Source organism: Enoplosus armatus, chromosome 11 (assembly GCF_043641665.1).
Source record: "Enoplosus armatus isolate fEnoArm2 chromosome 11, fEnoArm2.hap1, whole genome shotgun sequence".
Lineage (NCBI taxonomy): Eukaryota > Metazoa > Chordata > Actinopteri > Centrarchiformes > Enoplosidae > Enoplosus > Enoplosus armatus.
Genome location: NC_092190.1, coordinates 18,947,183 through 18,975,154, shown reverse-complemented (window position 1 = coordinate 18,975,154; position 27,972 = coordinate 18,947,183). Strand labels below are relative to the sequence as shown.

At 42.7% G+C, this 27,972-nt stretch overlaps 1 protein-coding gene across 2 annotated transcripts in view; it reads left to right on the top strand.

The window, feature by feature from the left end:
- Window positions 1-273: 273 nt before the first annotated feature.
- The window catches only part of LOC139292900 (fibronectin-like), a 31,377-nt gene continuing 3,678 nt past the window's right edge, over window positions 274-27,972 (top strand). Inside the window, exons 1-44 of one of the 2 annotated variants that reach the window (XM_070915300.1) lie at window positions 274-557; window positions 1,567-1,692; window positions 1,832-1,969; window positions 2,323-2,454; window positions 2,610-2,747; window positions 3,525-3,683; window positions 4,268-4,465; window positions 4,628-4,810; window positions 5,194-5,370; window positions 8,279-8,434; window positions 8,966-9,094; window positions 9,524-9,667; window positions 12,987-13,108; window positions 13,252-13,420; window positions 13,748-13,933; window positions 14,152-14,280; window positions 14,549-14,638; window positions 14,763-14,957; window positions 16,974-17,252; window positions 17,531-17,794; window positions 17,935-18,029; window positions 18,426-18,594; window positions 18,745-18,831; window positions 18,925-19,116; window positions 19,748-20,020; window positions 20,651-20,765; window positions 20,915-20,991; window positions 21,081-21,170; window positions 21,352-21,618; window positions 21,724-21,840; window positions 22,030-22,194; window positions 22,326-22,481; window positions 22,635-22,748; window positions 22,864-23,133; window positions 23,326-23,537; window positions 24,057-24,144; window positions 24,319-24,504; window positions 24,658-24,747; window positions 24,974-25,165; window positions 25,278-25,367; window positions 26,530-26,635; window positions 26,808-27,027; window positions 27,547-27,717; window positions 27,824-27,962. In XM_070915300.1, coding sequence (XP_070771401.1) covers window positions 428-557; window positions 1,567-1,692; window positions 1,832-1,969; window positions 2,323-2,454; window positions 2,610-2,747; window positions 3,525-3,683; window positions 4,268-4,465; window positions 4,628-4,810; window positions 5,194-5,370; window positions 8,279-8,434; window positions 8,966-9,094; window positions 9,524-9,667; window positions 12,987-13,108; window positions 13,252-13,420; window positions 13,748-13,933; window positions 14,152-14,280; window positions 14,549-14,638; window positions 14,763-14,957; window positions 16,974-17,252; window positions 17,531-17,794; window positions 17,935-18,029; window positions 18,426-18,594; window positions 18,745-18,831; window positions 18,925-19,116; window positions 19,748-20,020; window positions 20,651-20,765; window positions 20,915-20,991; window positions 21,081-21,170; window positions 21,352-21,618; window positions 21,724-21,840; window positions 22,030-22,194; window positions 22,326-22,481; window positions 22,635-22,748; window positions 22,864-23,133; window positions 23,326-23,537; window positions 24,057-24,144; window positions 24,319-24,504; window positions 24,658-24,747; window positions 24,974-25,165; window positions 25,278-25,367; window positions 26,530-26,635; window positions 26,808-27,027; window positions 27,547-27,717; window positions 27,824-27,962 — 6,925 coding nt within the window. In that variant the 5' untranslated portion in view covers window positions 274-427. Of the gene's footprint in view, window positions 558-1,566; window positions 1,693-1,831; window positions 1,970-2,322; window positions 2,455-2,609; window positions 2,748-3,524; window positions 3,684-4,267; window positions 4,475-4,627; window positions 4,811-5,193; window positions 5,371-8,278; window positions 8,435-8,965; window positions 9,095-9,523; window positions 9,668-12,986; window positions 13,109-13,251; window positions 13,421-13,747; window positions 13,934-14,151; window positions 14,281-14,548; window positions 14,639-14,762; window positions 14,958-16,973; window positions 17,253-17,530; window positions 17,795-17,934; window positions 18,030-18,425; window positions 18,595-18,744; window positions 18,832-18,924; window positions 19,117-19,747; window positions 20,021-20,650; window positions 20,766-20,914; window positions 20,992-21,080; window positions 21,171-21,351; window positions 21,619-21,723; window positions 21,841-22,029; window positions 22,195-22,325; window positions 22,482-22,634; window positions 22,749-22,863; window positions 23,134-23,325; window positions 23,538-24,056; window positions 24,145-24,318; window positions 24,505-24,657; window positions 24,748-24,973; window positions 25,166-25,277; window positions 25,368-26,529; window positions 26,636-26,807; window positions 27,028-27,546; window positions 27,718-27,823; window positions 27,963-27,972 lie in introns of both variants that reach the window. The other variant, XM_070915301.1, reaches the window with a different exon arrangement.

The following is a 27,972-nucleotide window of genomic DNA, read 5'->3' as shown; positions in this document are numbered from 1 at the left end:
TGGAGACAATCACGGTATTTGTGAAATAATCTTTCTGTTTGACCTCATAGTTTTAAAAGAAACCGTAAGAAGCGGACTTTATGACCTGGAAATTTGCGTAAACATCTTTATTCTGCAAAAAAAAAAAAAAAAACTTTGTCCGCCTCACTTGTACGTGCTGCGTGGGTCGTCAGTCTCTTTGTTGGACCTCCCTCCTCTGGCTGAAAGTAAGCCATGCCCAGATAAATCACTCCCCCGGACTGGTAACCTGCACACTGGGGCCGCAGACCGGAGAGGAGCGGACTGAACGGGAGGTTGCAGCGCGGCACAAAAGAAGAGTTGCACTGGAACCGACTTCTCTCCGTCCCTGAGTGAAATTAACTTTGCACGAGGAGCACCTGTAAAACCCCGTTCTGCTGTAACCGGGCGGCTCGCATTAGACAGTAAGATGTCCGGCAGCACCATAGCCAGGGTGCTTGTTGCGCTCTGCATCGGGAGCGCGGTGAACTGCCTGCCCCCAGGGACGCGCAGGGGTCGGCGACAAGCGCAGCAGCATCACGGCTCCTCAGTCTCTCAGGGTAAGTTATCATACACTGATTTCTTGTAGTAAGAAATGGTTCCCTAGTCTGGGTCCGGGGGCCACCAGAGGTCACTTAGGGGACTTCAGAGAGTCTGAGGAATGAATTGAGTTAATTTCGATCATGTGTTTGACATTTTTAGTTGTTGAGATAGAAAACAATGTACATAGTCATGTCTAACAGGACACATCTTTTCAGATCGCGTCCCTGAAGTCCATCTGGCGTAACGTGAATGTGTTTGAGCGTCTTTGCAAGACGTTATATCTTTTGCATTGGGTTGATCAACGCCACAACATTTATAATCGACTGCTCATCTCTGATTTTGGAGTCACTGGATTAACCTCAACCCCCACCAACTTTTCTGATCTTCTTAACTTCATCTGTGCGTGAAGGCTAAGGATCAAAGCTTCTGAGAGTTAAAAATAAATAAAATAAAAACACTTGGCTTCAATTTTAAAGTTGGTGAAAAAAAAAGGGATGTCCCTGGTTTGTGAAGTCAGGAGATGTGAACAAAGAACATGCCTGGTGGGGGAGAGAGAGAGAGAGAGCATAATATTCTCTCCACTCTGTGCAGCTGATTTATTACTCAGCCCTGGGGGCCTTTTTGAAGTCAAGTTAACACATCCAGGGTCAATTTCACAGACCAGGGTGAAGTCTTGTCCCACAATAGACTGTTTATTCCAAAGTTTGTTTATTTTGGTGTAAAAAAAAGCTTTTGTCTTTTTAATACTGGTCTATGTGTTTTGACGTTATGGTCAGGGCTGGACTATTTTCCAGTGGCTGCATTTATCTTTCCACTTTGAAAAAAGGGACATGGTAAGGTACAGTGATTATGGGTGTGTTCGGGTAGGGTGTGTGTTTTTTTTTCTCCCTCACATTTTCCCTATACTGTATGTGTTTTGGTGTAGCAGCAAGAGGGGGGGGCTTTGTATTTGACCACCTGCTGCCTGATTCTAGTTTGTACCAAAGTCTCATCATCTTTTCCTGTCCTCTTTTTCTCCCCTGTCAGATGGTTGTATAGAGAATGGTCAGGTCTATGGCATTAACGACCAGTGGGAACGGCAGTATTTGGGCAGCACTCTGGTGTGTACCTGCCATGGAGTTGCTGGCATCAAGTGTAAAAGCAAACCTGAAGGTTAGTTTGTGTATTTCATTTTTTTTTTTTAACTGTCTCCACAAAGCACATGTTTTGCATAATTTCCCATCAGTCCATCTTCATTTCCCTGCTCCTTTTTAATAAAACACACTTCTTTTCCGTTGTTTTCTCCCTGTAGCAGAGGAAAGGTGCTACGATAAGATCAACCAGCAGTACTACACTGTGGGAGAAACCTATGAGAGACCCAAGGACAACATGATCTGGGACTGTACCTGTATCGGGTCTGGGAGGGGCAAGATCAGCTGCACCATTGCCAGTAAGTCTGTGTTTTTGTTTGTGTTTTGTTATGTGTGCCTCCTCTACAAGGAGCTGCCCTGCTGCCATTAACTGTTCCAACCCCAGACCACACATCCCAGCTCATGTGTTTCTGAATCCTGTTTTCCCAGACTGATGCCAGTAAACTGGTTAATCTCCATATTCCCCACAGCTGATTAGCAACTGGAGCTGTGCAGCTGTTGGCAGTTAGCTTGGTGTTTAGATAATGGGAGAAGTGCCTGTGTGTGCCATGTGTTTGTGTTTCTCTGTTACTTTTCCTTTGCTTTCTTTCTGTGTGAACAAACACATGCATGTTAATCTCTCTCTAAAATCTTTTTCCTTCTGTCTCCCCAGATCGCTGTCATGAGGGCGGGGCTTCATATAAGATAGGTGACACCTGGAGGAGACCCCATGAAACAGGAGGCTACATGTTGGAGTGTGTCTGCCTGGGTAACGGCAAGGGAGAGTGGACCTGCAAACCTGTCGGTGAGTCATTCAGACAGCCACTGACTAACAGATGACTGTATTTGAACTGGCTGAATTGCTTGTAAGTTTGCCAGAAATGTGTTTTCTGAGTGTTGTGTACATAAGGTTTAAATTTTTAAGTGAAGAAGTAGTTCATGAGTGTCTGTTTCCTGCAGCCGAGCGTTGCTATGACAACACGGCGGGAGCATCCTATGTTGTTGGGGAGACATGGGAGAAGCCGTACCAGGGGTGGATGGTGGTGGACTGCACCTGTCTGGGAGAGGGAAGTGGACGCATCACATGCACCTCCAGAAGTAAGAAACCCTTTATTTCTTTCTGTGTGTCAAGCTTTCACCTCCCCAATTTTTCTATATTTCCTTTTTTCCCATTAAACTTGTCTGTGTCTATACAGAGCAGCATCACTTTGACTATCTTCCAGACAATTCATTTTTTTCTGCACAAATATAACTCTACTTGTTCAAAAACAGACTGGATCTTAAGCACAAGCAGAAAATTAGATTAATTCTTGCTGAAACACTGCTGTTTTTGAACAAGTCACATGTGTCAACACACAAATCAGCTTAATCCTCATCGTCTGCCACACAGATATTCTCTAAAGAACTAAAGTCAAGTGTAGCTTGTGATTTGTTAGAGCTGGATTTGAACATGCTGTGGAGGAAATGTTTACCAGTCGTGTTTCCAATTAGTGCCATTACTTGCATCCTTAATGATGCTGGCTGATGTAACGGATGAAAATGAATGTTATTCCCTGTTGGGTTGTTGTTGTATGCAAGACTTCACGGTGGCCTTGGACACTTTTGTACTGGAGGTCATCACTAAATTGTCATCATGCATGTGTTCAGCAAGTTATCAACAGAGTCGCAAAGCACAAACATGGAAACAGCTGGTGGCCAGGTGGAATCATTCCCCACAGAGTCACTGCAGACTTTTACTCATGCACTCAGTACAGTAACGCAAATGTTTTACTATTGTTCCCACCTAAAAGTTTGTACCAAAAGGGCGACGTTGTTGTTGTTGTCTCGCAGTTTCTGTCTATTTCTAATAATTCCTCTCCTTCCCTTCTTTCCTAGATCGTTGTAACGACCAGGATACTCTGACCTCCTACCGTATTGGAGATACCTGGACCAAGACAGACACCCAAGGCCACCCACTGCAGTGTCTGTGCACAGGGAACGGCCGAGGGGAGTGGAAGTGTGAGCGACATGCTTCACTTCACACCACTGGCCTGGGTGAGAAATGATAACCCCCCCCCCCCCCCCTTCTCTCTCTCGGTGTGGAGAGAAGAATATATACCAGAGACAGATGCTGTGAGGAGGGAGAGATAAGAAGTGCCAAGTGTCCCAAGTGCTGAAGTGAGAAAGACATGTCTTGTAACTCATGATCATGACCTCATGTGAAAGACAGACAGTGAATGAAGAGGGAGAAATGAAACATGGGGAAGTTAGTGGGAGAAATGTGCTTGAAGTGGTCTGAAGTGATTATTGGGTGTGAGACAGAAACACATGCTCATCGTGACACAGGGACAGTAAAAAAAACTCAAGTGGAGTGCTTCTTTTTTTGTAAATGGGACACAATCATTGATGACCCGGTGCAGTCCTCCTGCAGTCCCAATGAAAGCCAAACTTTATAGTGTAGGATAACACACAGTGTAACTACATGTTGTTTCAGCTGTAGTCATGCACAGAGCTGTGACAGTTGTTCAGAGATGTTCATTCTTGTGTGTTAATTGAAGTTTAATTCAACTCTGTGTTGTTTTAGCTACATCATCATTTTTCATTTGGGAGGTTTTCATCAATCCAATGATACATTTCAGGCACTGGCTCTCGTGTGATCACCAACATCCAGCCTGCAGTCTACCAGCCTGCCACTGTGTCTGAGCTTCCCCAGGAGGGACCCTGTCGGACAGATACAGGGCTGACGTACTTCATCGGCCAGCGCTGGATTAAGAACCAGGGAACCAAACAGATGATCTGTACCTGTCTTGGCAATGGAGTCAGCTGTGAACAGTGGGGTAAGAGATGTTCTTTTGTCTTTACAATTTCATGCACATTTACAATAGTGGCCTTGATTTATAATAATTTTGTTCACCTGTGGAGCTATATGATTAGGCTGAGGAGCAATGAGCACACAACCCAACACGTGAATGCAACTAGTATTAACTGTCTTCCCACAGATGGACCAGCTCCAGTGTACAGTGGCAACTCTGGAGGTCAGCCCTGTGTGTTCCCCTTTGTCTACAAGGGGAAGACCTACCACTCTTGTACCTCTGATGGACGCAGTGATGGACAGCTCTGGTGTTCCACCTCCTCTGACTTTGAGACGGACGAGAAATATTCTTTCTGTACAGAGAAGAATGGTGAGCGGATGTGTTGACTATTACAAAGGCGGAAATTGTGTAGGCGTTGAGAAGTGATGAACAATTGTTTTTATATTAAAATCTTGATTTGGAAGAGTGCTTTAAAATTAACTGAGCTGTAGTTAATGTAATGTAAGATAAATTAGTTATTATCTCTATAAAAAGCTAGCTGTGTTTACTGACTAGTCTGACTGACTAGTTTAAAACAAAACCATGGCAGCCAGAAGCAACTGTACCACATCTGAAGTTTGTGATTATGCTTGGTACCAATTAATCTTGTTTAATTATTATTATTATTATTATGTACATATACCATTAAAACAGGATCTGTATTGGGGTTTGGATTTTGATAAGTCAGAGTGATATTTTCTTTCTTTTAACAGTAATGGTGACAACACGAGGCGGTAATTCTAACGGTGCTCTGTGCCAGTTCCCCTTCCTCTACAATGGCCGAAACTACACTGACTGTACTGCAGAGGGACGTAGAGATGGCATGAAGTGGTGTGGCACCACAACAGACTATGATGCAGAACAGCGTTTTGGCTTCTGTCCCATGGCTGGTAAGTCTGTTTGTGTGTCTATTTTAGTAAACAGTAAAGTTTCTGGGCAATGAGACTCCTGAGATCATGTAATAAAACTACAACATTAGACAGATGTTTTAAGATCTATTTACTTTAGTCTTAACAAAACAACACATTTTCAGAGGTTACAGATGCCAACTTAATGTGGCTCGATGGTCAAAATAAAGGGGAAAAAAATGTTTTTTAAATGTATCGGCATGACTGTGGACAGCCTGGCAGCAGTGTGCTACCTATGGGAGTGAATGTGATTAGCATGGCTAATTGCAGTGTCCCTCCCTGTCTTGAGTAAAATGTATCTCCGCCCAGTCTGAATCAAAGAGTTAACATGGCCTTTGTATTAAGCACATTCTTTGACGATGAAAAGATTTGATGGGTAACCTTGTTTAATTTACATAAAGCAATTATCAGAGTGATGTTAAAAAGCAGTCGGAGCTGATGGCACAGACACTATCTAATTTACAGGTCTTACACCTTTTTTTATTTATACCATAGCCAAATTCACATTGAGGTCACTGTTGCCTTGTAAGAAATGTGTTGTTGTGTTGTGTAGGTGTCAATTAGTTCTCCGTGGGTGACAAAAGAGGCTGAAGCCAGTTAAACACTAGGGGGTCATTGACACTGCACTAATGTCTGTGGAGGACTAATGAATTGGTAATGATGATACCAACATGCCATTAAACAAGTACAGTGCAAACTATGAATATCTAGAACGCTTCTTTAGATATTAGAGCTAATGTGTGTTGATGTCAAAATAAGCTCAATAGTCTAATTTGTAAATCACACAATTATGTCTGGTTTTATATAAATTCGGTGGTTAGGCAGTAAGTCAAAGTTTGTAGTAGATGCCAAAGTCAGTTAATACAAACAGCTGAGTGGTCACTACAAATGTGAGTGCGTGCAGTTGACGCATGCACATGTAGACATCCTATAGGATAGTAAACCTTGTGCTTTTTTTATGATGAACTTAACAAGCGCATAGCAAGTAATGGGATAACAGATTGTGCTAATTTTTAGTTGTTGTTTTAAGCTATAATTTTCTTCAGAGTTCCTTTATATGCCTCCTTCAGTCCTGGGACCCACCTATGGGCCGACACCCTGTCGTTAAAAACACCCTGTCAAGATTTAAAGAGGAAAAAACACAGCGTTCATGCCCTTTAGCCAGTGTCGGAGCAGGTTGTCTGTGTTAAACTCAGTCCAGCAGTCAAAGCAGCAGGGTGTCTTTGATATGGACATTAATGACTTCACAGGGATTGTCAAAACAAACATGGTACTTGAGATGTTAATGGTGGTGTTTAAAGAACCGTAATAGTCTGGAGGCCCTTCTCCTCCACCTGTGGCAGTCCTCTGGAAAGATTGCTGGATAGGCTAATCTGCTGTCTGGTGCCATGTGTTCTTGGGATGGTCTCCAGCTGTGAGCCCACATCCAGGGCACACCTCCATTATGCAGACTGCACCATTTCCATTGTTAGAGCCACATGACCATAATGACTTATATATCAGTCCCTCTTTTAAACTCAGGACTGAACAGACTGATTTAAACAACTGGAAAGGATGGGGTGAATGCACACCAGACATGGCCTCCAGTCGTTTTAAACACAAGCCATACAAAGCACAAGAGAAGCACCGTGCAGTAATTAAAGAGACAATGTACTATGACACAGAATTAACACGTTTTGCACATAATATTGGGCTGTAATGCTGTAACACGTGAACAATTTAGTTAACACTTAAGAGAAAACCTGGATTTTATTCTATCTAAAGTCTTTGAGGAGTATTAGCTTGAAATGCGTTCTTATTCAATTTATCACACACCTTTCTAATTTAAAATGCATCATATTTTATTTTTGCTGAACAATATGAAATCATAGGGATTGCATGCAGTTCACCAGCTCTGATCATTCAAATGCCTAAAGTAGCTAGAACTGCAGGCCTGACCGCTGCCACTACCACAAACCACCGCCCAGGTATTTGACTATTCTGTACCATGTCCTTGGTGCACAGCCACCAAACCAAGTCCAAAGGATCTTAGCTCCTTGGAACCAGATGGTCTGACTCTGGTCCAGATTCTATCCAGCACAGAAAAATCCGGGCTGGGCTCCAAGACAGCAGATTATCTTTATCTCCACCTCACGACCCTTTGTGGAGAGTTAAACACTGGCGTGCACGCATATCAGTTTATCAGTATAACTACCCTACAGCGGTTGTAGGTTTCAACAATGAATGCTAGTTTTTGCCACCATTGTAAAAAGCTCTGGTGCTGTATTCTTTCCTTTTTAATTTGGAAACAGGTCAACACTCACAGAAAAGCTACTGAAATAAGTTTTTTACACCAGGCTTGTAGTGAGGATACATGGCTCCATAGAGAGAAGTTGCAGGCACACACACACACACACACACATAGATGCGGGTCCCTGCCCGTCCCACCCACCTTCACAAACTTCCTATCTTTCCTGATAGAAACTACTTACTCTTTTAATTACAGGAGAACATATGGCGAACACACACACACAGTCATTCATACACACAAGGACAGCTGTTTCTGGCTTTCAGTCCTGGAAAATCTTCTTTGCGATGGACACAGGTGTTCTGTGGTGGTTGTATCCTCTACAGCCTTTTTTTTAGTAATTGTAGGGTAGAATCAGTGATCTCAATGGGGGATCATTCATTATAGTGTGTTTGTGTCTGTTTCTATCTTGATGCTGGTATGCGCTGCTTGTGTTACTAACAAGTAATGTGTATGATGTGCTTATATGTGTTTAAGTTGTGTACGAGTTTGTTTCAGTTTTTCCCTAAAAACCTTTCTGAAAAGTGTATCGAGCATTTCAGCAGCATTAAGTCGACATATTAGTATGTGCTTTTGTAACTGGCTTTGTCCTGTGTGTTCTAGCCCATGAAGAAGTGTGTACGACCAGTGAAGGGGTGATGTACCGTGTGGGGGACCAGTGGGACAAACGGCATGATATCCTGGGTCACATGATGCGATGTACCTGCGTCGGCAATGGCAGAGGAGAATGGAGTTGTGTCGCTTACTCCCAGCTTAAAGGTGTGTGTGTGTGTGTGTGTGTGTGTGTGTGTGTGTGTGTGTGTGTGTGTGTGTGTGTGTGTGTGTGTGTGTGTGTGTGTGTGTGTGTGTGTGTGTGTGTGTGTGTGTGTGTGTGTGTGTGTGTGTGTGTGTGTGTGTGTGTGTGTGTGTGTGTGTGTGTGTGTGTGTGTGTCTGTGTGTGTAACAGCGAGAGACAGAATAGGTTACATAGACAAATGTGCCGTGACAGCAACTCTAAATCACCTTTTCTTCCTCTGTTTGTGTGTGTGTGGTAATACTTTGACAGTAATATTAGAATTCTCTGAGTGAAGAGGTGAAAGGTCACATGTGATATATAATCACTCACCTGCCCAAAAGGTTAAAAGTGAGTCAGCACACCTGCACTTTATGAGGCTTTACTTACACCTGCATCACATACACACCCAGTTCAGAAGAGCAGATGTGCAAAAGCAGAGACGTACTTAAAAAAAAAAAAAATTGCATTTGCTCGTTCATGTCTTTATACACTTTATGTTTGTGCGCCTACTGCAGACCAGTGTATTGTGGATGGTCTGACCTATGAGGTGAACCAAACTTTCACCAAACAACACGAGGAAGGCTATTCGATGAACTGCACTTGCTTTGGACAGGGGCGTGGCCGTTGGAAGTGTGATGCCATTGGTGAGTTTACCATGTTGCAGGATTACACCTTACAGGCAGCACAATTTTGTCTCTGTTCCTTCAGTTTCACCGAACAGTTGAAATATATTTGATTTAATGGTCAAAACGTGTCTTATGTTTTTTTCCTATCTACTTGGACTTCAATAGCTGTCTAGAAGGTTCATGAATGGAAATGGGCAAGAGAAAAGAGTCATCCTGTACAGACTAATCCCTACGCTAGCTACACAAGTGCTTATTAGTAATTCTGATAATTCTGTATATTAAAGTGGTTGCTTCACTTCCACCCTTTAACAGAGATACGAACCCTTTAAATTTTGAGTGCTTGTTGGAAATGGTGATAATTCACAACAGTAGCATTTGTATCAGCTCCAAGACTACTGTTGATGGTCCCTTTTTGTATTTCTTGGTTTTATGTGACTCTGCCCTCAGACCAGTGCCAGGAGCCGGAGACGAGAGCCTTCTATCAGATCGGAGAGTCTTGGGATAAAGTCATCCATGGAATCATGTACAAGTGCTATTGCTATGGTAACGGCATTGGAGAGCTCAGCTGCGAGCCCCAGCAGTCATACCCTGGTAAGATCTTAAATATACATTTAGGTTGAGTGATGTATTGGTACTTTATATACTGTTAGACAGGGTGTTTATATAGGGGGTACCTGGGCGTATGTCAATCGAGACTGCTTCATGGTTTTGCATGAATGTGTTGAAGGAGCTTGATCGATATTTATTCATTCTTTATTTGTATTTAATTTGCTGGATTAGCCAAATTTACTGTGGACTACTGTCCATAAAAGCGTGTCCAGACAATGTACTATATCAAAATATATGTTGTTATCTGGTGTAGTAGGAGATAATGAATGGACCAAACGTTCACAGGAGCAGAATGTTTGTTTAGGTCACCTTGAAAATGAGGCCCTTGACTTTGATGTGAAACAGACAGAAATGGGAGGGGGTGTGATTTCCTCTTTTACAGATACACCCCCCACCTCTGAGCCTTTGTTCTTGCTAGCATGTGGTACATCCCCTGTGCTGTTGCCACAGCTGTACAAAACACCACAGTGCACGTGTGTGTATACAACCCCCCAGACACACACACACCTACCACATACACACTTTAAAAGCCTGTTAAATAACAGTTTTAAATTTTGTGGATTTTAGCAATCACTTAAAAGTTAACCTCATGGCTTAGAGATTAAGCCTTTAGCCAGGATAATGCAGAGTAAAGTCAGGCTTCACTGCACAACTTTGTTAGATCATTCCTGATGACCTGAAACCAAGCTTGGCTAGATGGCATCACTGCGCACCAACTTTTTACAACAGAATCTTTCTCACATTTCTCACACACCTGACTTCATAGCTCTGTGTTCCTTCACAGGCTTTGTTGTTTACTTGTTAGCATTCTGCCCCCTTTGTCATTACAACTGAACACGTTGTGCTAGCCAGTGTGCAATTTGTTCAAATTCTCAGGTACTTTTCTTGCTGGACTTTTCCATCGGCCAGGGTTAGATACGACCCTGTTAAGTCTTGCCTTGGTTTCTTGTGTTGTATTGTGTTCTTGTAAGGCATCCCTGAATAAAACCACATGTAGTGTTGTTCCCTTTTCCCCTAATTCTTAGTAAAAAATAGTGATGCACATGCACAGTATGAAGTGCTTTTGTGCTATATATTTGCTATTTTGAGGAACAAAGCATTTTCACATCCCCCACGGCATACATTAATATGTCAGTATAGCTCCAAGTGAGGCTGTGAAGCTATGCTAGTAGTAACAGAAGTTTGACAAGTCTTACGTAAAGGAACAGTTGAACTGTTACTTGTTTGCTCTCTGTGTGAAGCAGGTTGACGGGGGACACAAAATGTAGGGCACTATTCCGCCGTAAGTGGCTATAATAGCAACCAGCTGTGAACTTGCTCCGTGTGTGTGTGTGTGTGTGTGTCTAGGCATACAAAATACAGCATGCTAAGATTTAACGGCAGCAAGGACCAAATCCAGACTCCAAGTCAGTTGGCTTACTGGGTAAAACACCATAAAAGGTAAAAATGGAAAACCCAAGTGAAGGATTTTTTTAAAAGGTTTTCACAAGTCTCAGATTTAGCCCCACATTGATAATATCTTCTAAAAAAAATGTTTTCTTTTCTGCCGTCTAGGTTTATCTCTCCTTGTCTGGGGTGTAATTTAATCTTCGGGGCATTTCTTATTGTTAGGATGACTCTCAGCATTACTTCCCTTTACTGTGGTCCTTATCGCCACTTTGCTGTGCATCTGTCTGTATCAAGAATGAATGTTGTGTCTATGTGCACAAAGTAAAGGGGGATGTGTGCGTGTATGTGTTTGTGCTTGTAGTTGTTACACAGATGTAATACTGGGAGGGTGTGTGTGTGTGTATATGCAGTACATCCACTGCAAGTGTGCATCCGTTTTCATGCGCGTCCCACATCTGATTCTTTGTAACCCTTACCCTCGCCAGTGGCCTGTGGGTCTGTAATAGGCAGTAATTGGTCCCAGATTGTTTTTGAGGTTTGTGTATCTGCTTGCAACGTCTGGTTAACCGAACCACTTGCTCAGAAACTTTGATTACAGGTCTGCTATTTGGAAAAGTGGTTAGAAAACCTCAGTTCTTTATAGAAGCTACCAGTTTCTATCAGCACAGCTTATGTCAGGAGTCTGCTCGCCACATGACTTCTGTTTACATTAAAGATAACTTGATACCCTTTTCTCATTTCCGAAACCAGTAAAGATACTACAATTTTGAGCTTCTGCTGATGTCATTTTCTTCTTTTGTATCTGCTAACCTGCTAAGCCTTTAATATTCAGCTTGCATGTTCCATGCGTTGTCTGGTGAATTGATACACTGGACCGCCACGTTTTGCAATACAGAACAGCAGTTTATCCAGTGTGCTGTCAGATGTAGTCATTACACAATACTCACGTTGGAGCTCCTGTTGGCTACAAAACTCACCACCGCAAGATTTTCCAAGGAATCCACTAACAGACGTGCACAGACGTAGGGCAGCTGTTAAATATTGTTTGGCAGCATGTAGCAAGACTCAAGGAGCTCAGTTAAGCATCAAAGCCCACGTTTCTAGGACTGAAAAGGGCTTTTCCAGCACAATAAATTCCATGATTTTCTGTTATCAGCTTTGCCTTATTGTTTTTACGAGAGGTTTTCTCACACTTCATTGCTTCCAACTATTTTTATTGTTTCAGCATACTTTTCTTGGGTTCTTGTTGTTTGTAGAACTTTGTCATATTCCTTTCTGTGATGCTTCGCCGAGTGTTTTATCAAACCGATCCATGTCTATCACATAGCCTACAAGCATTTCCATGACATTTCAGGGTATATTTGACAATAGGTCACTACTATATTTCTACTTTCTATTTGTAAAGTGTCCTGTAAATGCTGCTCTTTTACAAATGAACTATTCCTGCAGCAAACTGACTCTGTCCAAGAGAACAGGGAAGGTTAGAAAAAATGATGAAATAGAGGAGGTTAAAAAGTAGAAAAAGTAGAGTAAAAGTTTTCTCCCCTCCAGCTGTTGAAATCTGGGCTGGAATCTCACAGGGATGTGCTAGTTTTTCCTCTCTTTCTGTGTTCTGTTCAGGAAAATACTGCTCCACACTCCACACTGATACTCACTCAATGTTATAGTGTTTGAAATTTTTCAGACTGTAGAAGAACCACAATCTCGCCATGTTAGATTTTGTGTCTGTTTGGCAAAGTTAAGATTTAACTAAGATATTTGATATTTCCAACATTCCTATCTGTAAAATCTGTGCACAATATCACACTATGATGCTGCCTTTACTCTACTATAGACAGAGAAACTCCTGGTCTGGTCTGGTCTGGTCTGTGTAACAGCTTACCCCTCTGTCTTTATCCTTTCTGTCTCTCAGGTGGTAACCGTCCTGTCCAGGTGATCATAACAGAATCTGGAAACCAACCCAACTCCCACCCAATTCAGTGGAATGCTCCACAGTCTGCTCACATCACCCAGTACATCCTCAAATGGAAAGTGGTGAGTTTTCTTATTGAGCATCACAGTTAACAAAGATGGTGCCTCGTCTTGCTGCACTGGACCTGATGCTGACGCAGCATGCTAAGCTTTGATATACTCTCGCATCTCTTTCTTTTTCTAACATGCGCCATCATGTTTTACAGAAAAATACTCAAAACCCATGGAGAGAGGTGTTGATCCCTGGCCATCTTAACTCCTACACCATCTCTGGTCTGAAGCCAGGCATCACCTACGAGGGTCAGCTAATCAGCGTGTTGCGGTTTGGACGCAGAGAGGTCACGCGCTTTGACTTCACCACCACTTATGGATCACGTGAGTTGAGGGAGTTGTCAGAACTCAGTGCTGGTTTAATTGCTGTATCACTGTTTAAGTTTTGGCGTCACTGTGAAATGTGCACTGGTTTACAAAATACAAAATATGGAAGATGATATTAAAGACGGGTCTGGGAGTGTTCTTACAACATCATGAAATCACAATCTTTTTTTCTATTCAGTTTGGTTCTAGTTTGGTTAACTTTTATTGAACCAGGAAGTACTTACTGAGTTTTTCCAGAGTGTCCTGTGCAGTGTTGCCAGCTCTGATCTCAGAGGCAGCAAGTAGCCAATTCTCTTATTCTCCATCTCTGTCTTTCTCCTCCAGTGGCTACATCACAAGGCGAGACCACCCAGCCTCCGCCTGTGGTCGACACCTCAGAGTCGGTGACCGAAATTACCTCCAGCAGCTTTGTCATCTCTTGGGTTTCTGCCTCCGACACTGTTTCTGGTTTCAGAGTAGAGTATGAGCTCAGTGAGCAGGGACAGGCAACTGGACAACCCATGGTGCTAGGTAAATGCAGATATCCACATGAATACATATGCAAAGAAAAATACAGGTTTTGTATTGAAGTGGTGGCAAAAATATTGATTGATTGCCTGATAATAAAATAATGGACATTTCAACAAGACAGTCAGTTTGTCAGAGATAAAAAGGCTGTTATTTAGCTATTATAAAATATTCAGATCTATGACAACCAATGTGTTAATACAACATATTTTTCCCAACAGACCTGCCCCGTACAACTACCTCAGTGAACATTAATGAGCTTCTACCTGGGAGGAAGTACACTGTTAACGTCTATGAGGTTACAGATGGTGGAGAGGACAACCTCATTCTTACTACTTCACAAACCACTGGTTAGTAGGCTCATACACACACACACACACACACACACACACACACACACACACACACACAGACACACTTTCTCTCATTTTATATTCCCATCTCTCTTCTCCGATATTCTTTCCCATTACAGCTGCTAGACTAAAATATTGTTTTGAATCCCAGACCTGCAAGCAGCTGAATGAATGTGTGCCAGGGACTTCGAATCAAGTGATCCAGTATAAAAGCAGTGGTTGTAGTTTTCCTTCTCACACTTCTCACACCCCATTTGTTCCATAGCACCTGATGCTCCTGCAGAGCATGAAGTGGAGGATGTGGGCGAAAGTTCCATTGTGATCAGCTGGGAAAAACCACTGGCTCCCATCACTGGTATGCTATGACAATATTGTCAGCCACCACATAAATCTGTCACCGCTCTGTTGCTAATTTGAACCTCTGCCTCTTCATCGGTTACCTACACACAATGAACTGTGTGGCCTATTCCTCAACGCAGGCTATCGTGTCGTATACACACCATCAGTAGAAGGTGAAAGCACGGAGCTGACTCTCCCTGACACAGCAACATCTGTGACTCTGAGTGACCTTCGACCTGGGAAGTTGTACAACATCAGTATCTACGCTGTAGAGGACAGCCTGGAGAGTGAGCCTGTCTTTGTACAGGTCAACACCGCTGGAGATCCACTGCCAGGTAAGACTGAGATCTGTAAAACAAAGGGGACCTAATTGTTATTTGGAAAACTCAGCAAGCCTGAATCTTGGTGGCCTTTTCTGAACCAATCTACAAATGTTTTGGTCTAGTATTGGTTTAAAGAGCTTCAAGAGATTAAAATGCATCTCTTAGGCCCTTAGGTCTAATCATTTTCATAATATCTGGCTGGTTGTGGGTGCTTTCAGAGATGTAGATATTAATAAGCCTTTTTTATGTTAGTCCCAGGAGTTGGTGTGCAGTGACCAAGAATCTATCTGTCTTGTGATTGTGATCCTTAAATATCATCATTTGATCCTGTGCCCCCCCCCCCTCTGCTGTACGTTCATACAAATTTGAGTTATTACCTTTGTCATAAGGGCACCCTCCAGAATCAACCTGCAAGTCATCCTGTGGCCTATTCAGTGATTTATGTAGAAGTTTCCAACTCTCAATACTAGAAATGAGGAGTTTTTCAACGGAAAGTGAAGTCATTGAGTTCACAGCTGTAGCGCTCTTATTCTGCTCGACTGGAGTTACGTAAAACTTCTCAGTCTGCCAGGTTGAACATGCTGCTGGGCCAGTCGAGCAGATGCTGGAAAAGTGTGTGATAAAGATATTTCACCTGGTTGAGAGTGTCTGCTGCTTTGGACAGACAAGTGAAGCCCCCTCTGCCTGTGGCAGATGTACACTATAACAAATGGACTAAGTCTACATATGATAAGTGGTCAGTGCCAAGTGCTCACCTCCATATATCATCATATGATATGTTATTATGTTATCATATTATTTTTAAACTGTTGAACCAAACCAATACACGCGAAATTGAACTAATATTGTATCTCTGGAAACGGCTGTATCTGATTGGAAAGGTCAGGAGTGAACAGGGTTAAAGTTCAAACAAGGTTTGTTTAAGGTTTTGAATGACAAAAGGTTCATGCACAGCCCAGACAGCTCTATTTACTCATTCCAACCTTTCTTTTTTTCTTTTCATTTTCTCTCTCCTCCCCCTCTTCGTCTAATTCTCTCATCTCATCTCTTCACAAGCCAAATAGGTCTTCTGTCTTTTCTTTGCTCTCTGTCCAGCTCTTCTTTATAGCTGTTTACTAATTGACGATGTTTGTGTGTTTTTTCGCCATCCAATCTGTCCAAAATATGAAGCAGTGTAATGGTTTGGCACTTTGCTGGTTGCACACTTGGTGTAATTATGTATCTATAAACCAATGATTGTTTTGATTATATGCAACATAAAAGCAAAAAGTCGTAGTGTTTGCTTTTGAAAAGGTATTCAATTAATCAAAGGCTTTTAAATCATGGTTTCAATGTGTTGCGAGATAAAAACACAGCCATGAGGTCATGGAATTATTTTAAGCTGTATTTGAATTTACCTTACCTTGTTTAGCAGATAATATTTGAAATGTGACCCGATGAGTTTTCCATCTTACTGTCTGTTTTTAAGGTAGTAAGAGACAGTTTTATCCCTTTACTATGTAGCAGATAAATGGATGTGTCTTATATCCATACACAAGACATAGTCCCTACAGTATCCAAACAGCATGCTCTTATCTAAGCTCACATTTCGTCCTTCCCTCATAAATGTTTCTCCATGCATTCACTAACTTAATTTCTAACAGCTGCATAAGAGTTGTTCCAGTTATTCACTGAGAGGACAGTCGTCATTCACAGTTGGAATTTAGCCTAACTCAGCACTGATATAAATCCTCTCCGATGCATTTTTCCTTTAGCTAGAGAGGGAATGACATTAATGCGCATGCATTATGGGTACCCATAGCCACTGGACGAGCAACTTTCTTTGGAATGGATGGGATGCCATGTTTGGACACATTATCCAATGTTTAACACATGAATACTTGTGCTTGTCGGTTCCATCAAAGCAAAGTGTGGGACAGTTCTGTCAGTAGCATGAGAATATTTTTTTATTCCAAATGTTGGCCAAGTTCTGTCATCTAAATGGAGATGAAAGAATAAATAATGAAGAACTTTTTTTCCTGTCCACAGATGAAGTGGTCTCTCCTACAGACCTGCAGTTCTTCGAGGTGTCAGATAAAAAAATTGTTCTGACCTGGACCAGCCCAGCCAGTGACGTCTCAGGTTACCGGGTCACCGTCGTCCAGGTTGATGAGTCTGGTTCTCCGCAGAGGGAGATGACTCTGCCTGTCAGTCAAAACTCCTACATTGAGGTGTCACACCTACAGCCTGGAACACTGTACCGCTTCAACGTCTACACCATTCACAACGGAGAGGAGAGTTTACCGCTTATTGGGGAGCAAACTACAAGTGAGTACGACAGATGCCTGCAGGGAATAGTTTTTTTTAATTTTTATACCACAGTGAAATGAATTCATACTAGCATTTATGTGGAAGGTTGGAAAGCAATCTAGAAACGTTTGATGTGCTTTGGAAAATGGTTTTCTGTCATCTATAATATATGTGATTTTCACATGATGAGCTAAACATGTGAAACCACTGATATGGTCCTCAAAGCCCAATTTTCCTTTCTTTTTTAATTCAAACTGTCAATGTGTAACAGTGTTTATTCACGTCTCTCTTTTTAGAGCCTGATGCTCCCACAGATATCCATTTCGCCAACGTGACTGAGGACAGTGCTGTGATGCTGTGGTATGCCCCCCGTGCCAAGATCTCTGGCTACCGTCTCTTCCTCACCGTTGAGGGCTCTAACCCCAAGCAGCTGCGCCTGCCTGCCCGTCTTACTCAGTACACCCTCCTCAACCTGAAGCCTGATACAAAGTACTCTGCTACGCTACATGCAGAGCAAGATAATACACTGAGTGAAGGAGAGACTGCTGTATTTACCACTAGTGAGTGTCTGATGTATATACAAATGAGTACTGACTCAGTAACTTGGAAAGATGGGTGCAATCTTGCTCTAGGCAAGCACTCACATGACCATGACACAAAAGCTGATCAGATCCCACTTTTACTCTCCTTGTGTTTGCAGACCCGCCAATGGGCAACGCTCCTCATTTCAGCACTGATGTGACCGACACCTCCATAATAATCTCCTGGACTCCAGTTCCCCGCATTGGATACAAGGTACACTCACTGCTTATACATAACATACAAAGTGTTTTTATATCCTACCACCCACACATTCATATATCTGACCATGTTTCACATTCTGTCCCTTAAAATCGACAACTGGATTGTGTGATTGTCTTCATATTCAAATGATTTCCCTCCGTTTGCTGTGAAAAGCACATTCCAGTTATTCTGGGTTTAGTGTAGGCCCCATTGGGGTTAGATAACATGGGAACTGCAGACCTCAGGGATAAATCTGATTGGTCAGAATATGTCACACCAGAGATGAGAATGTTCTGCTGGCTTCCATGTTCTTGGGAAAACATTGACCTCTGACCTTTACCTCCTGTACCCCCAATCTATGTCTCTGTCTCTGCTGTCTCTCTGACCCTGTGTACATTTATTCTTCAGCTGACAGTGCGTCCCAGTCAGGGTGGAGAAGCCCCCAGAGACGTGACCTCTGACTCAGGAAGTATTTACGTTTCTGGTCTGACTCCAGGAGTGGAGTACACCTACAGCGTCCAGCCAGTCGTAAACGGCCATGAGCAGGGAACCCCAATCACACGCCGCGTTGTCACACGTAAGAATAAACGAATAAATAATGACTCTTTCACCTTTTATTTTATTGGCTGCTGCTTTCTTTGTTCCTTTAATGCTTCTTCTTTATCTTTATCTGTCTTTTACTCTTATTCACTTTCCTCTGACTCCTCTTTTTCTTCTTCGTCTCCAGCTCTGTCTCCTCCCACTGACCTCAACCTGGAGTCTAACCCAGGCACCGGAGACCTCACCGTCCAATGGAATGGGGCCAGTACACCAGGTACCCACACACACCTGCATGCCCAGATGTGCATGAAAAACAAAGACGAAGTCACACTGAACGCATCTCTTTCTCCAACTCTCTCCCTCCAAGACATCACTGGCTACAGGGTGACTTGCACTCCCACAAATGGGCAGCAAGGAAACAGCGTGGAGGAGTTTGTGGAGGCAGGGCAGAACTCCTGCACCCTGGAGAACCTCAGTCCAGGAGTGGAGTACAACATCAGTGTTGTTACTGTTAAGGATGATATGGAGAGCACTCCTATATCAACCACCGTTACACCTGGTGAGTGAGAGAGAAACTCATAATCCTGTGTTTTTTAATAGGTTTTTGAAACGATGAGGTATGGATATTCAACATGAGTCTGGCCTGATTTTCATGATAGCTTTATGTAGACAGGTAAGAGCAAACTGTCATTCACACAATCCCATTTTCAAATTAACATATTATGTTGAAAGTTGATGTTAAAATAACACTTTAGCTTTCAACATTTAACAGATACTAGCTCTGCTCTGTTAGCACCGCTGCTCTAACGTAGCACCAGCAGCTGAGGAACTATGCAAAACAGTACCAGGACTTACAACACTAATGCGACATTGCCTGTGTATATATTAAGAACTGTCAATGCGGACACGTCATTGAATAGCTGTTGAAACGTCACAAGAAAGTAATATATACCAGGAAACGCAGCCTTGCATTAGTTCTTCCACTGGTGTGATATGCTGGAATATCTCACCCGACTGGAAGTCTGTTTTGGTTGCTCGCCTTGACCACTGCTTCTGTCTTTTTCTCTGTTGGTTTCCTCTTTCTGGCCCTTGTGTCCAACCCCTTCTCTGTCCTTCTACCTTTGCCTCTGGTTTGTTTGTTTGGTGTTTCTGTTGTCTTCTCTCTTTCTTTCCTCTCTCCACCCACCCAGACGTCCCACAGCTGACAGACCTCAGCTTCAAGGACGTGAGCGACACCACTATCAGCCTCCGCTGGTCACCGCTCAACACCACAGCCATCACTGGCTACAGGATCACGGTGGTGGCAGCCGGCGAGAGCGTGCCCATCTTTGAAGACATGGTCCTGCCAACGACTGGTCATTATACTGTCTACGGACTGGAACCTGGTATCGACTATGACATTAGTGTGATCACTGTGACGGAGAATGGAGAGAGCGAGCCCACCACAGTCACTCAGCAGACCTGTAAGATCCGTGTTCCCACCGAACCACAAAGATTTCCTTTTCTACTAATATCTTCAACAGCACATATATTTTCTTATTGGAAGAGCCATTCAGTTATAAATAATAATACTATCCTTTTATGTAGATGGATTTGAGTCTGCGGGGGAGTCACAAATCACATTGTGTGTGCTGAGATTATATAATGTAATACGGTTCCTATTAACCCTAAGACATGGCTCTTCAAAGCAAACCTTTAAAGTTGCTGATGTAATTGCACTGCATGCTGTGTTGTCAGTTGTGGACCATCTGGTTTTAGTTGTGTTTTATCATGCTGAGGCTCATTTTGCCCCCCAATGCAAACACTGCTTGTTCTCTCACTTTTAAGATGTCGTAAAACTTCAGACATGGATTTACACTGACACATACACATAAAGCACAGACTCTTCCCTTTTAGAAGATGGCAGCCTGAATACTGTTCTCTTTTAGTCATTTTCATTTAATCTGTTTTCTCCCCTTATTTGACTCCTCACTCTTTCTTAGGATTATTGCAATTCGATGACCATCTTTTACTTGAGCAATAACAAACCTTATAAATCTACCATGACCTTTTTTGAATACGTTCTGAATCAAGCTGCTCTCTCGATTCAATAGCTGTACCAGCCCCTACTGATTTGGGCTTTGGCCAGGTTGGGCCAGACACTATGGAGATCACCTGGGTCACCCCCCGAGTCCCCAACACTGCCGACATCAGCAGTTTCCTCATTAGGTACGAGAAGAAACATAAAATGTTCTTAAAGCTCAATGTTGTTTATTTCTGATTCAGGTGTTACCTTGAATACACGCTGATGTTAGTACACCCACACGTAGGAAACATAACAGAAATGACTCCTTGTTGTTGGTCTCCTTATTATTCAGGTATCACCCCATTGACGATGAAGATGACATTACAGAAACCAGTGTAGGAGGCAAGAGTAACAACGTGGTGCTAAGAAGTAAGTTATAGCAAAAACAAAGACTACACAACAACACACAGACACACGGACGACTACATTTATAATTATGTCATTTTCACTGTCCGCAGACCTGCTGCCTGACACCGAGTATCTGGTGAGCGTGGTGTGTGTTTATGAGCAGAGAGAAAGCTCGCCCCTCGTCGGCACCCAGAAAACTGGTGAGTCTTACCTGATCTAATTTAACAACAGGAGTATCAGTCTAGAAATAGGTATCTAAAAGCAAATACGCTTCTTTTTCAGGGAACAGATGCTGTTAATTTTAGTATTTGGGTGATCTTTTCAAAAAGTGTTTTTCCCTGACCTTCATGTATCCTTTCCTGTATCTCCCACCATCTGCAGCTCTGGATTCACCAGTTGGCCTGCGTTTCTCTGAGATCTTCACCAACTCCTTTACTATCCACTGGCTCGCTCCCCAGAGCAAACTCACCGGTTACCGTATCCGTTACCAGATGGTCAGCGGCGGGAGGGCCAAGGACGAGAGGCTGCCCCCCTCCAGGAACCACTTCACCCTGACAGGACTCGCTCCAGACACAGAGTACTTGGTCAACATCTACGCAGTGAGCGGGACGCAGGAGAGCCTGCCGCTCAGTGGGAAACAGAAGACAAGTACGAGATCCTGATATATTTCATTTCCTTACTCGCCATGTTATCATCATCATGTTGTTTATTTGTTTATTTATTTTTGTCCCTGGCTTTTCACTCTCTCTCCAGTCTCGGATGCTCCCACAGACCTGGAAGTGCTTGACTCCTCCCCCACCAGCATCACCGTCCGCTGGGATGCCCCCCCTGTCACTGTTCGCTACTACAGGATCACTCATGGAGAGTCTGGTGAGCTACTAATAATGGCATAAGATACTTTTTTCTTTTTCTAGTTCAAACAGTGTTCGTTTATTGTGTAAATTTGTATTTGGAATTGACTAGTCTGCTCTTTTCCATTTCCAGTAAAGATCCCTTTCACTGTATCCACTATTAAATATTTTTATTCTAACGTGTATCACTTTGTCACTGTTTATCCAGGAGGTCACAGCAATCCTAAGGAGTTCACAGTGCCTGGCTCTCAGTCCACTGCCACAATCAATAACCTGAAGCCTGGTACTGACTACACTGTCACTGTCTACGCTGTAACTGGTAGAGGAGACAGCCCCGCCTCCAGCACTCCAATCTATGTCACACACAAGACAGGTACACACACACACACACACACATACACACTCGCTCACAGAGGCAAAACCAAGTCACCTATTTTTTTAGTGACCTCCTTCTGATTCCACTCACAGCTTTCTCCTCTTCATCTCTCCATCCTCCTCTCCTAGGCGTCGACTCTCCCTCTGAGATGGAGGTTATGGACGTGAAGGACAACAGTGTCACAGTGAGGTGGAGCCCTGCCCAGGGCCCAATCAAGGGATACAGGGTGACTGGGGTCCCCAGAAATGGACAGGGACCATCTTTCACTGAGGTGGTGGCTCCAGGTACGGTGTTTGACTTAACTTCGCACTATGTAGCGTTTTGTCTGTATTTTAAAGCTTTATTAGCTATAAACATTTAGTGTTGTTCCTGGCTTCTCAGTTGAGTAAACTCTAATCTTTTGTTGTATATTTTCACCTTTTCCTTCCCTTTTCCAGACCAGACAGAGATTACGTTCTCAGGACTGATGCCCACAGTAGAATACATTTTGAGTGTGTACGCTCTTGGACAAGATGGAGAGAGCTCTCCACTGGTGGTGAATGCTTTAACAAGTAAGACTTTACTCTTTCTAAAGACGGATTTGTGAAATATTGTCTGCCAAACTTTCAGAAATTGAAAAACAGCCTCCTGAGCTCTTCTCCACTCCCACTACCTTGCCACCCTTAGATGTAGACCATCCCAAGGACCTGACCTTCTCAGACATCGATTCCACCACACTGCGAATCACCTGGGACAGTCCTGAGGGAATTGTTACATCGTACCGGGTCTTGTATTCAAGTCCGGAGGAGGGTGAGAGAGAGCTGCGCCCTGCCCCCCGAGGAGATGCCGAGTCCACTGTTATCTATGGTCTGCAACCCGGCACTGAGTACACTGTGAAGGTCATCGCTTTGCATGACGACACAGCCAGCACACCGCTGGTTGGGACACAAGCTACAGGTATGGAAGGAAATGAGTTCTAGATGTTATATTTTTGAGGTAAAGAATATGGTAGAGATAACAAAAAGCGAAAGAAAGTTCAGAAGCCAAACAGATTTTTTATAAAGGTGTAAAATCCTTTATTCCGTACTTGACAGTTTTTGATGAGCGTCTCCCTCTAACCCTCTTTTCATTTTCTTTCCACCCCCCCAGCCATCTCATCCCCCACCAACCTCCAGTTCTCCCAGGTTAGCCCTACCTCTTTCACTATGCGCTGGGCTGTGCCGGGTCAGGAAAACCGACTAAATGGCCTTAAGGGCCTCACGGGCTACCGTGTGGTGGTGAACCCAAAGAACAAGAGCGGTCCTACCAAGGAGATGAACTTGGCCCCAGACACCACACAGGCACACATCTCTGGGCTCATGGTGAGTGTGGGTCTGTGAGTACAAATGAAGGACTCTAGTTTGTTCTTGTCTCTTGAAAATAAGTTATAAGTGAGTGTAAGTGTAGTAACACTATTGCGTTTTTGCATACCAAATGCAGTGAATGTTGTCTCTTCTTAGCTTGCAACAAGAAAAACTGTGCCGTGTTCACAGATAGATTATATTGTAATACATGTCATGAGTTTTTATATGGATTTTTATGCCATAGTGAAATAATTGGAAAAAATTGCTGTTCCGGCCTCAGCTTTAGCACACTGGACATGTACACTCGCATGCAGTGACAAACACACACACACATGCTTGGAAGAATGCACACTTACTGATCATAAGTGGCAGACAAAAAGAAATACATAAGCAGACTCATACCTGTGGGTACACATGCATAAACATGCACAAACAGTTCTGAGTGTAGCTGCAGCCAGTATAAATAATGAAACTCAGTCCCGTGGAACATTGTGAGAGACTGAAGTCTTTTTTTCTCTTTTTCTCCATTTCCCTTAGATTGCAACTACCTATGAAGTCCATGTTTATGCCTTGAAAAACTCTCTGACCAGCAGGCCAGTCAAAGGAGAGGTCACCACTCTGGAGAGTGAGTCTCTAACTCATAAACTCCGATAAATAAATGCATTGTTTTGATGATACCTGAAAACGGAGAGATGTCATCTTGTGTTTGTCCCATCATTAAAAAAGACATACTCACTACTGGTTTTGTTTCTTCTCACCCCTACTCTCTCTCTCTCTCTCTTTCCTCACCCACCTCAAGATATCAGCCCTCCTCGTCGCGTACGTATCTCTGACGTTAACGACTCTTCCATCAGTCTGACCTGGCGCTCCAAGACAGAAACCATCTCTGGCTTCCTGGTTGAGGCCACACCCACCTCCTCCTCTCCAGGCTACATACCCATTCAAAAGACCATCGGCCCTGACTCCCGCTCATACACCATTACAGGTAGAGAATGTACAAGCATTTAGATGCACATTAGATACAAGATGTAGTGTAAAACTGCATATAATATAATTCAATCATAACATCACATTCGTAGTATTACTACACACTGGCACACACAATCCCTCACTAACCTGTCACTATGTCTTCATTCAGGTCTGGAGCCAGGCACCAATTATAAGATCAACATCTACACAGTGAAAGGGAATGGACGCAGCGCACCTCTCACACTCATTGCCACCACAGGTAACCATTAATCTCCATATATATATATATATATATATATATATATATACACATATATGTCAGTTTGTGTACCCTTACATAATGTTAATCGGACAAAATTCAATACATATAAACCTGTGTTTTGGTAAGTTGCAGATGTTATGTTATGCTTCAGTATTAGGTGTAGTTAGTGTGAGTGTGGTAGCTGCTGTTTATCTATACTTACATGCTTGTCTGTCTCCTCCAGCCAAACCGCTGGTCGTCCCGCCCAACAATATCCACTTCACCTCCCTGAACTCGAACAGCATCGCCTTCACCTGGGAGCCATCACGCAGTCCAGGGGTCACTGGGTATTATGTCACCTATGAGGAGGCCGGAGGTTTGCCTCGAGAACTTATCCCCAGACCCCATGCAGGCGAGATCTACGCCATTGCCAATGGTGAGTGTGGAGCACGAGTTTTAGCGTACACAGACAAATACATTGATTTTAAAAAATGTGGTAAATGACAAATGTTCATAACTTTTTGTGTATTTGCTGTGTTCGGTCATAGGTCTGAAACCAGGAACAGAGTATGTCATTAAGATTGTCGCCCTGCAGGGTGCTTTGAGAAGCGCACCTCTTGTGGGCAAAGCCAGAACACGTAAGTACACCCATCATACAATAGCATGAATAGCGCGTGCAAACTTTAGATCTTTCATTCACTTTTATTAACGCGTAGATTGCTCTTATGTAAATATTTAAAACATTGTGATGATATCAAAAGGCAGTTTCTATCCTCCCTTCTTCTGTCATATTGGAGAAACAGGGCATTGAACATTTCTCTTGCAAAGATGAAAACTGTATCATCCTTTCAGATTAAATGATGACATCCTGAAGGTATTACATACTACTGGTGCTGTGGAAGAATATAACTAACTGCTATTAAGTCTTCACACAAAAATGTTGATAAAACCATAAAATACAACATTATGGGGAGTTTTTATATTACTTAATTTCAGGAGTTGTGCCAAGAATTGCTCTAATTAGGTGAAGTAATCTCGTCTGCTTATTTATGATCATGCTTATTTGTCATGATTGTTGTAATGACGAATAACTTCCCTTTTTTCAATTAGCTTGTTTTTAACTACACCAGAAATTTAAGCCATAACGGCACAAATTATTGCTGTTAGCAACCAAATTGTAAAAGTAATAAGTAATAAGTAATAATTGCTGCATATTAACAATTGCTATGTCTGAGAGCTATGCTCTGCTGCCCTCTGCTGGCTTTCTTGTCTAACTGCTGCTAAAGTAAAATTACAGCATATAGCCCTTGACATTGATTGTCATTTACATTCTTCCATACTAAACACTGATGCTAAGATGTGGGAAAATCTACACACATCTCAGGAGGGGCAAAACATCTAATTGTTAATTAAATCCACCTAAGGCGGCTTTATCAACAACTATACAACCAAGTGGGCCCCAACTGTAACTTAAAATTAGAACTTAGAACTAAAACAAACCCCACCATACATCATTCTGTGTCTGGGCAGCCACAAATTGTATGGATCCATCAGATGCATTTTGACCCTTAAAGTCTTCACTTATTTTGTTTTTCCTATTGAGATGAATTTGATAACTGACTATTAAAAGTTCTCCTTTGTGCATTGCATTGTCAGAGGTGTGTGGGTTAAATGGTTTCCTGTTAACCATAATGTGTTTTTACCAGCTCAAAATTCAGCTAGTGGATCTGTGCATTTGCTTTGCCTTCCTTGCTTCTAACAGCTAGCATACATGTGTACGTATGTCTCTTGTCCTATCAGAGCCAGCTATAGATCAGCTATTTGTCCCCGAGCTGCCACAGCTTCCTGTTCCTCACCGACCCAGCACTGACATACTGGATGTTCCAGAGTCCTTCAATGACAAGATGTAAGAACCTGCAGAATCAAACTGAAATTATTAATTTAGCACAAAATCGCAAATTTCTGTGCAGTCAAACAGTACTTTTGATCTGAACAGTTTTTTTTCTCTTTTTGTCCATGCTTTTTCCCAATCGCATCTCTTGTTCTTATTCTTTCCTCATCCCTCTCTCTCTCTCCAGTTTCGACTCCAACCATGTTCACTTGTCAGGTACTAGTGGCCAGAACCAACCAGGTCAGCAGGGCCAGCACATCTATACAGAGTACCAGAGCCTAGGCCCTAATAACGGACTTCATGGCCCCTATGGTGGACCCAAAGAAGGCCAGAGACCAACTCTCAGGGAACCTCTGGTCTATATTCCTGTAGCAGGCCCTGATGGAAACAGAATACCCTTGGTCAGGGTATGTGAGACTTAAATGATCTGTTATAAATCGAATTTACCTCATGATCTTGTCTTGATACTTTTGTGAAAAATATTATATTTACCCACTATAATTCAGATTTGCTCTAAGCTTCTGCGCAAGTTACTTAACTGGTGAATATTTTTAAGGTAATAGCGTGTACGTACATTTTGATAAGTCATAAAATGTTTTATTATCTTGAGTCAAGGATTGCAGCTGACAAACAACAGGCCACATGAAACTGTGATTTAAATCTCTCAGCTCATCTGAAATCAATGTTCTGCTCTGATGTCACCTTATAACTTAAACTGTCTTTGTTTATATCCTAGAAAAAAAGGTGGATGGTTAAGATATGCAGTTTTAATACATGGTGATTTCTCTCTTTAGAACTTAGACAGAAGCTAAACAGCAGGGTTGCTAAAATATTAGCTGTTGATCCTTTAATATTGAATAGAAAAGTGTATATTTAACATTTTTCATGATTGCATGACCTCACATTATGTCTGTTTGATCCTGTAGGTGAGCGACGGTCCTCTGCCAGGTCTTGCATTTGGTTTCCCCGACAACGAAACAGAGTTTCCCCAAGAAGCACAGACAATTACAACCATCTCCTGGCAACCCATTCCTCAGACTTCAGAGTATGAGGTGTCCTGTAATCCCATTACACACCTGGAGGAAAGGGGCTTCCAGGTATATTCATACACACACACACACACACACACACACACATAGCAATGCACATATTTACTGCTGGAGATGTAAAGGCTGCTTATTAACTTTCTCTTCCTCCATATAGATGCGTCTTCCTGGCACCTCCAACAGTGCCACACTGATCGGATTAACATCTGGAGCGTCCTATAATGTCATAGTAGAGGCCATGAGGGGCGGGGCTAAAGAGAAAGTTTTGGAAGAAGTAGTAACCGTTGGCAACGCTGGTACAGTAGT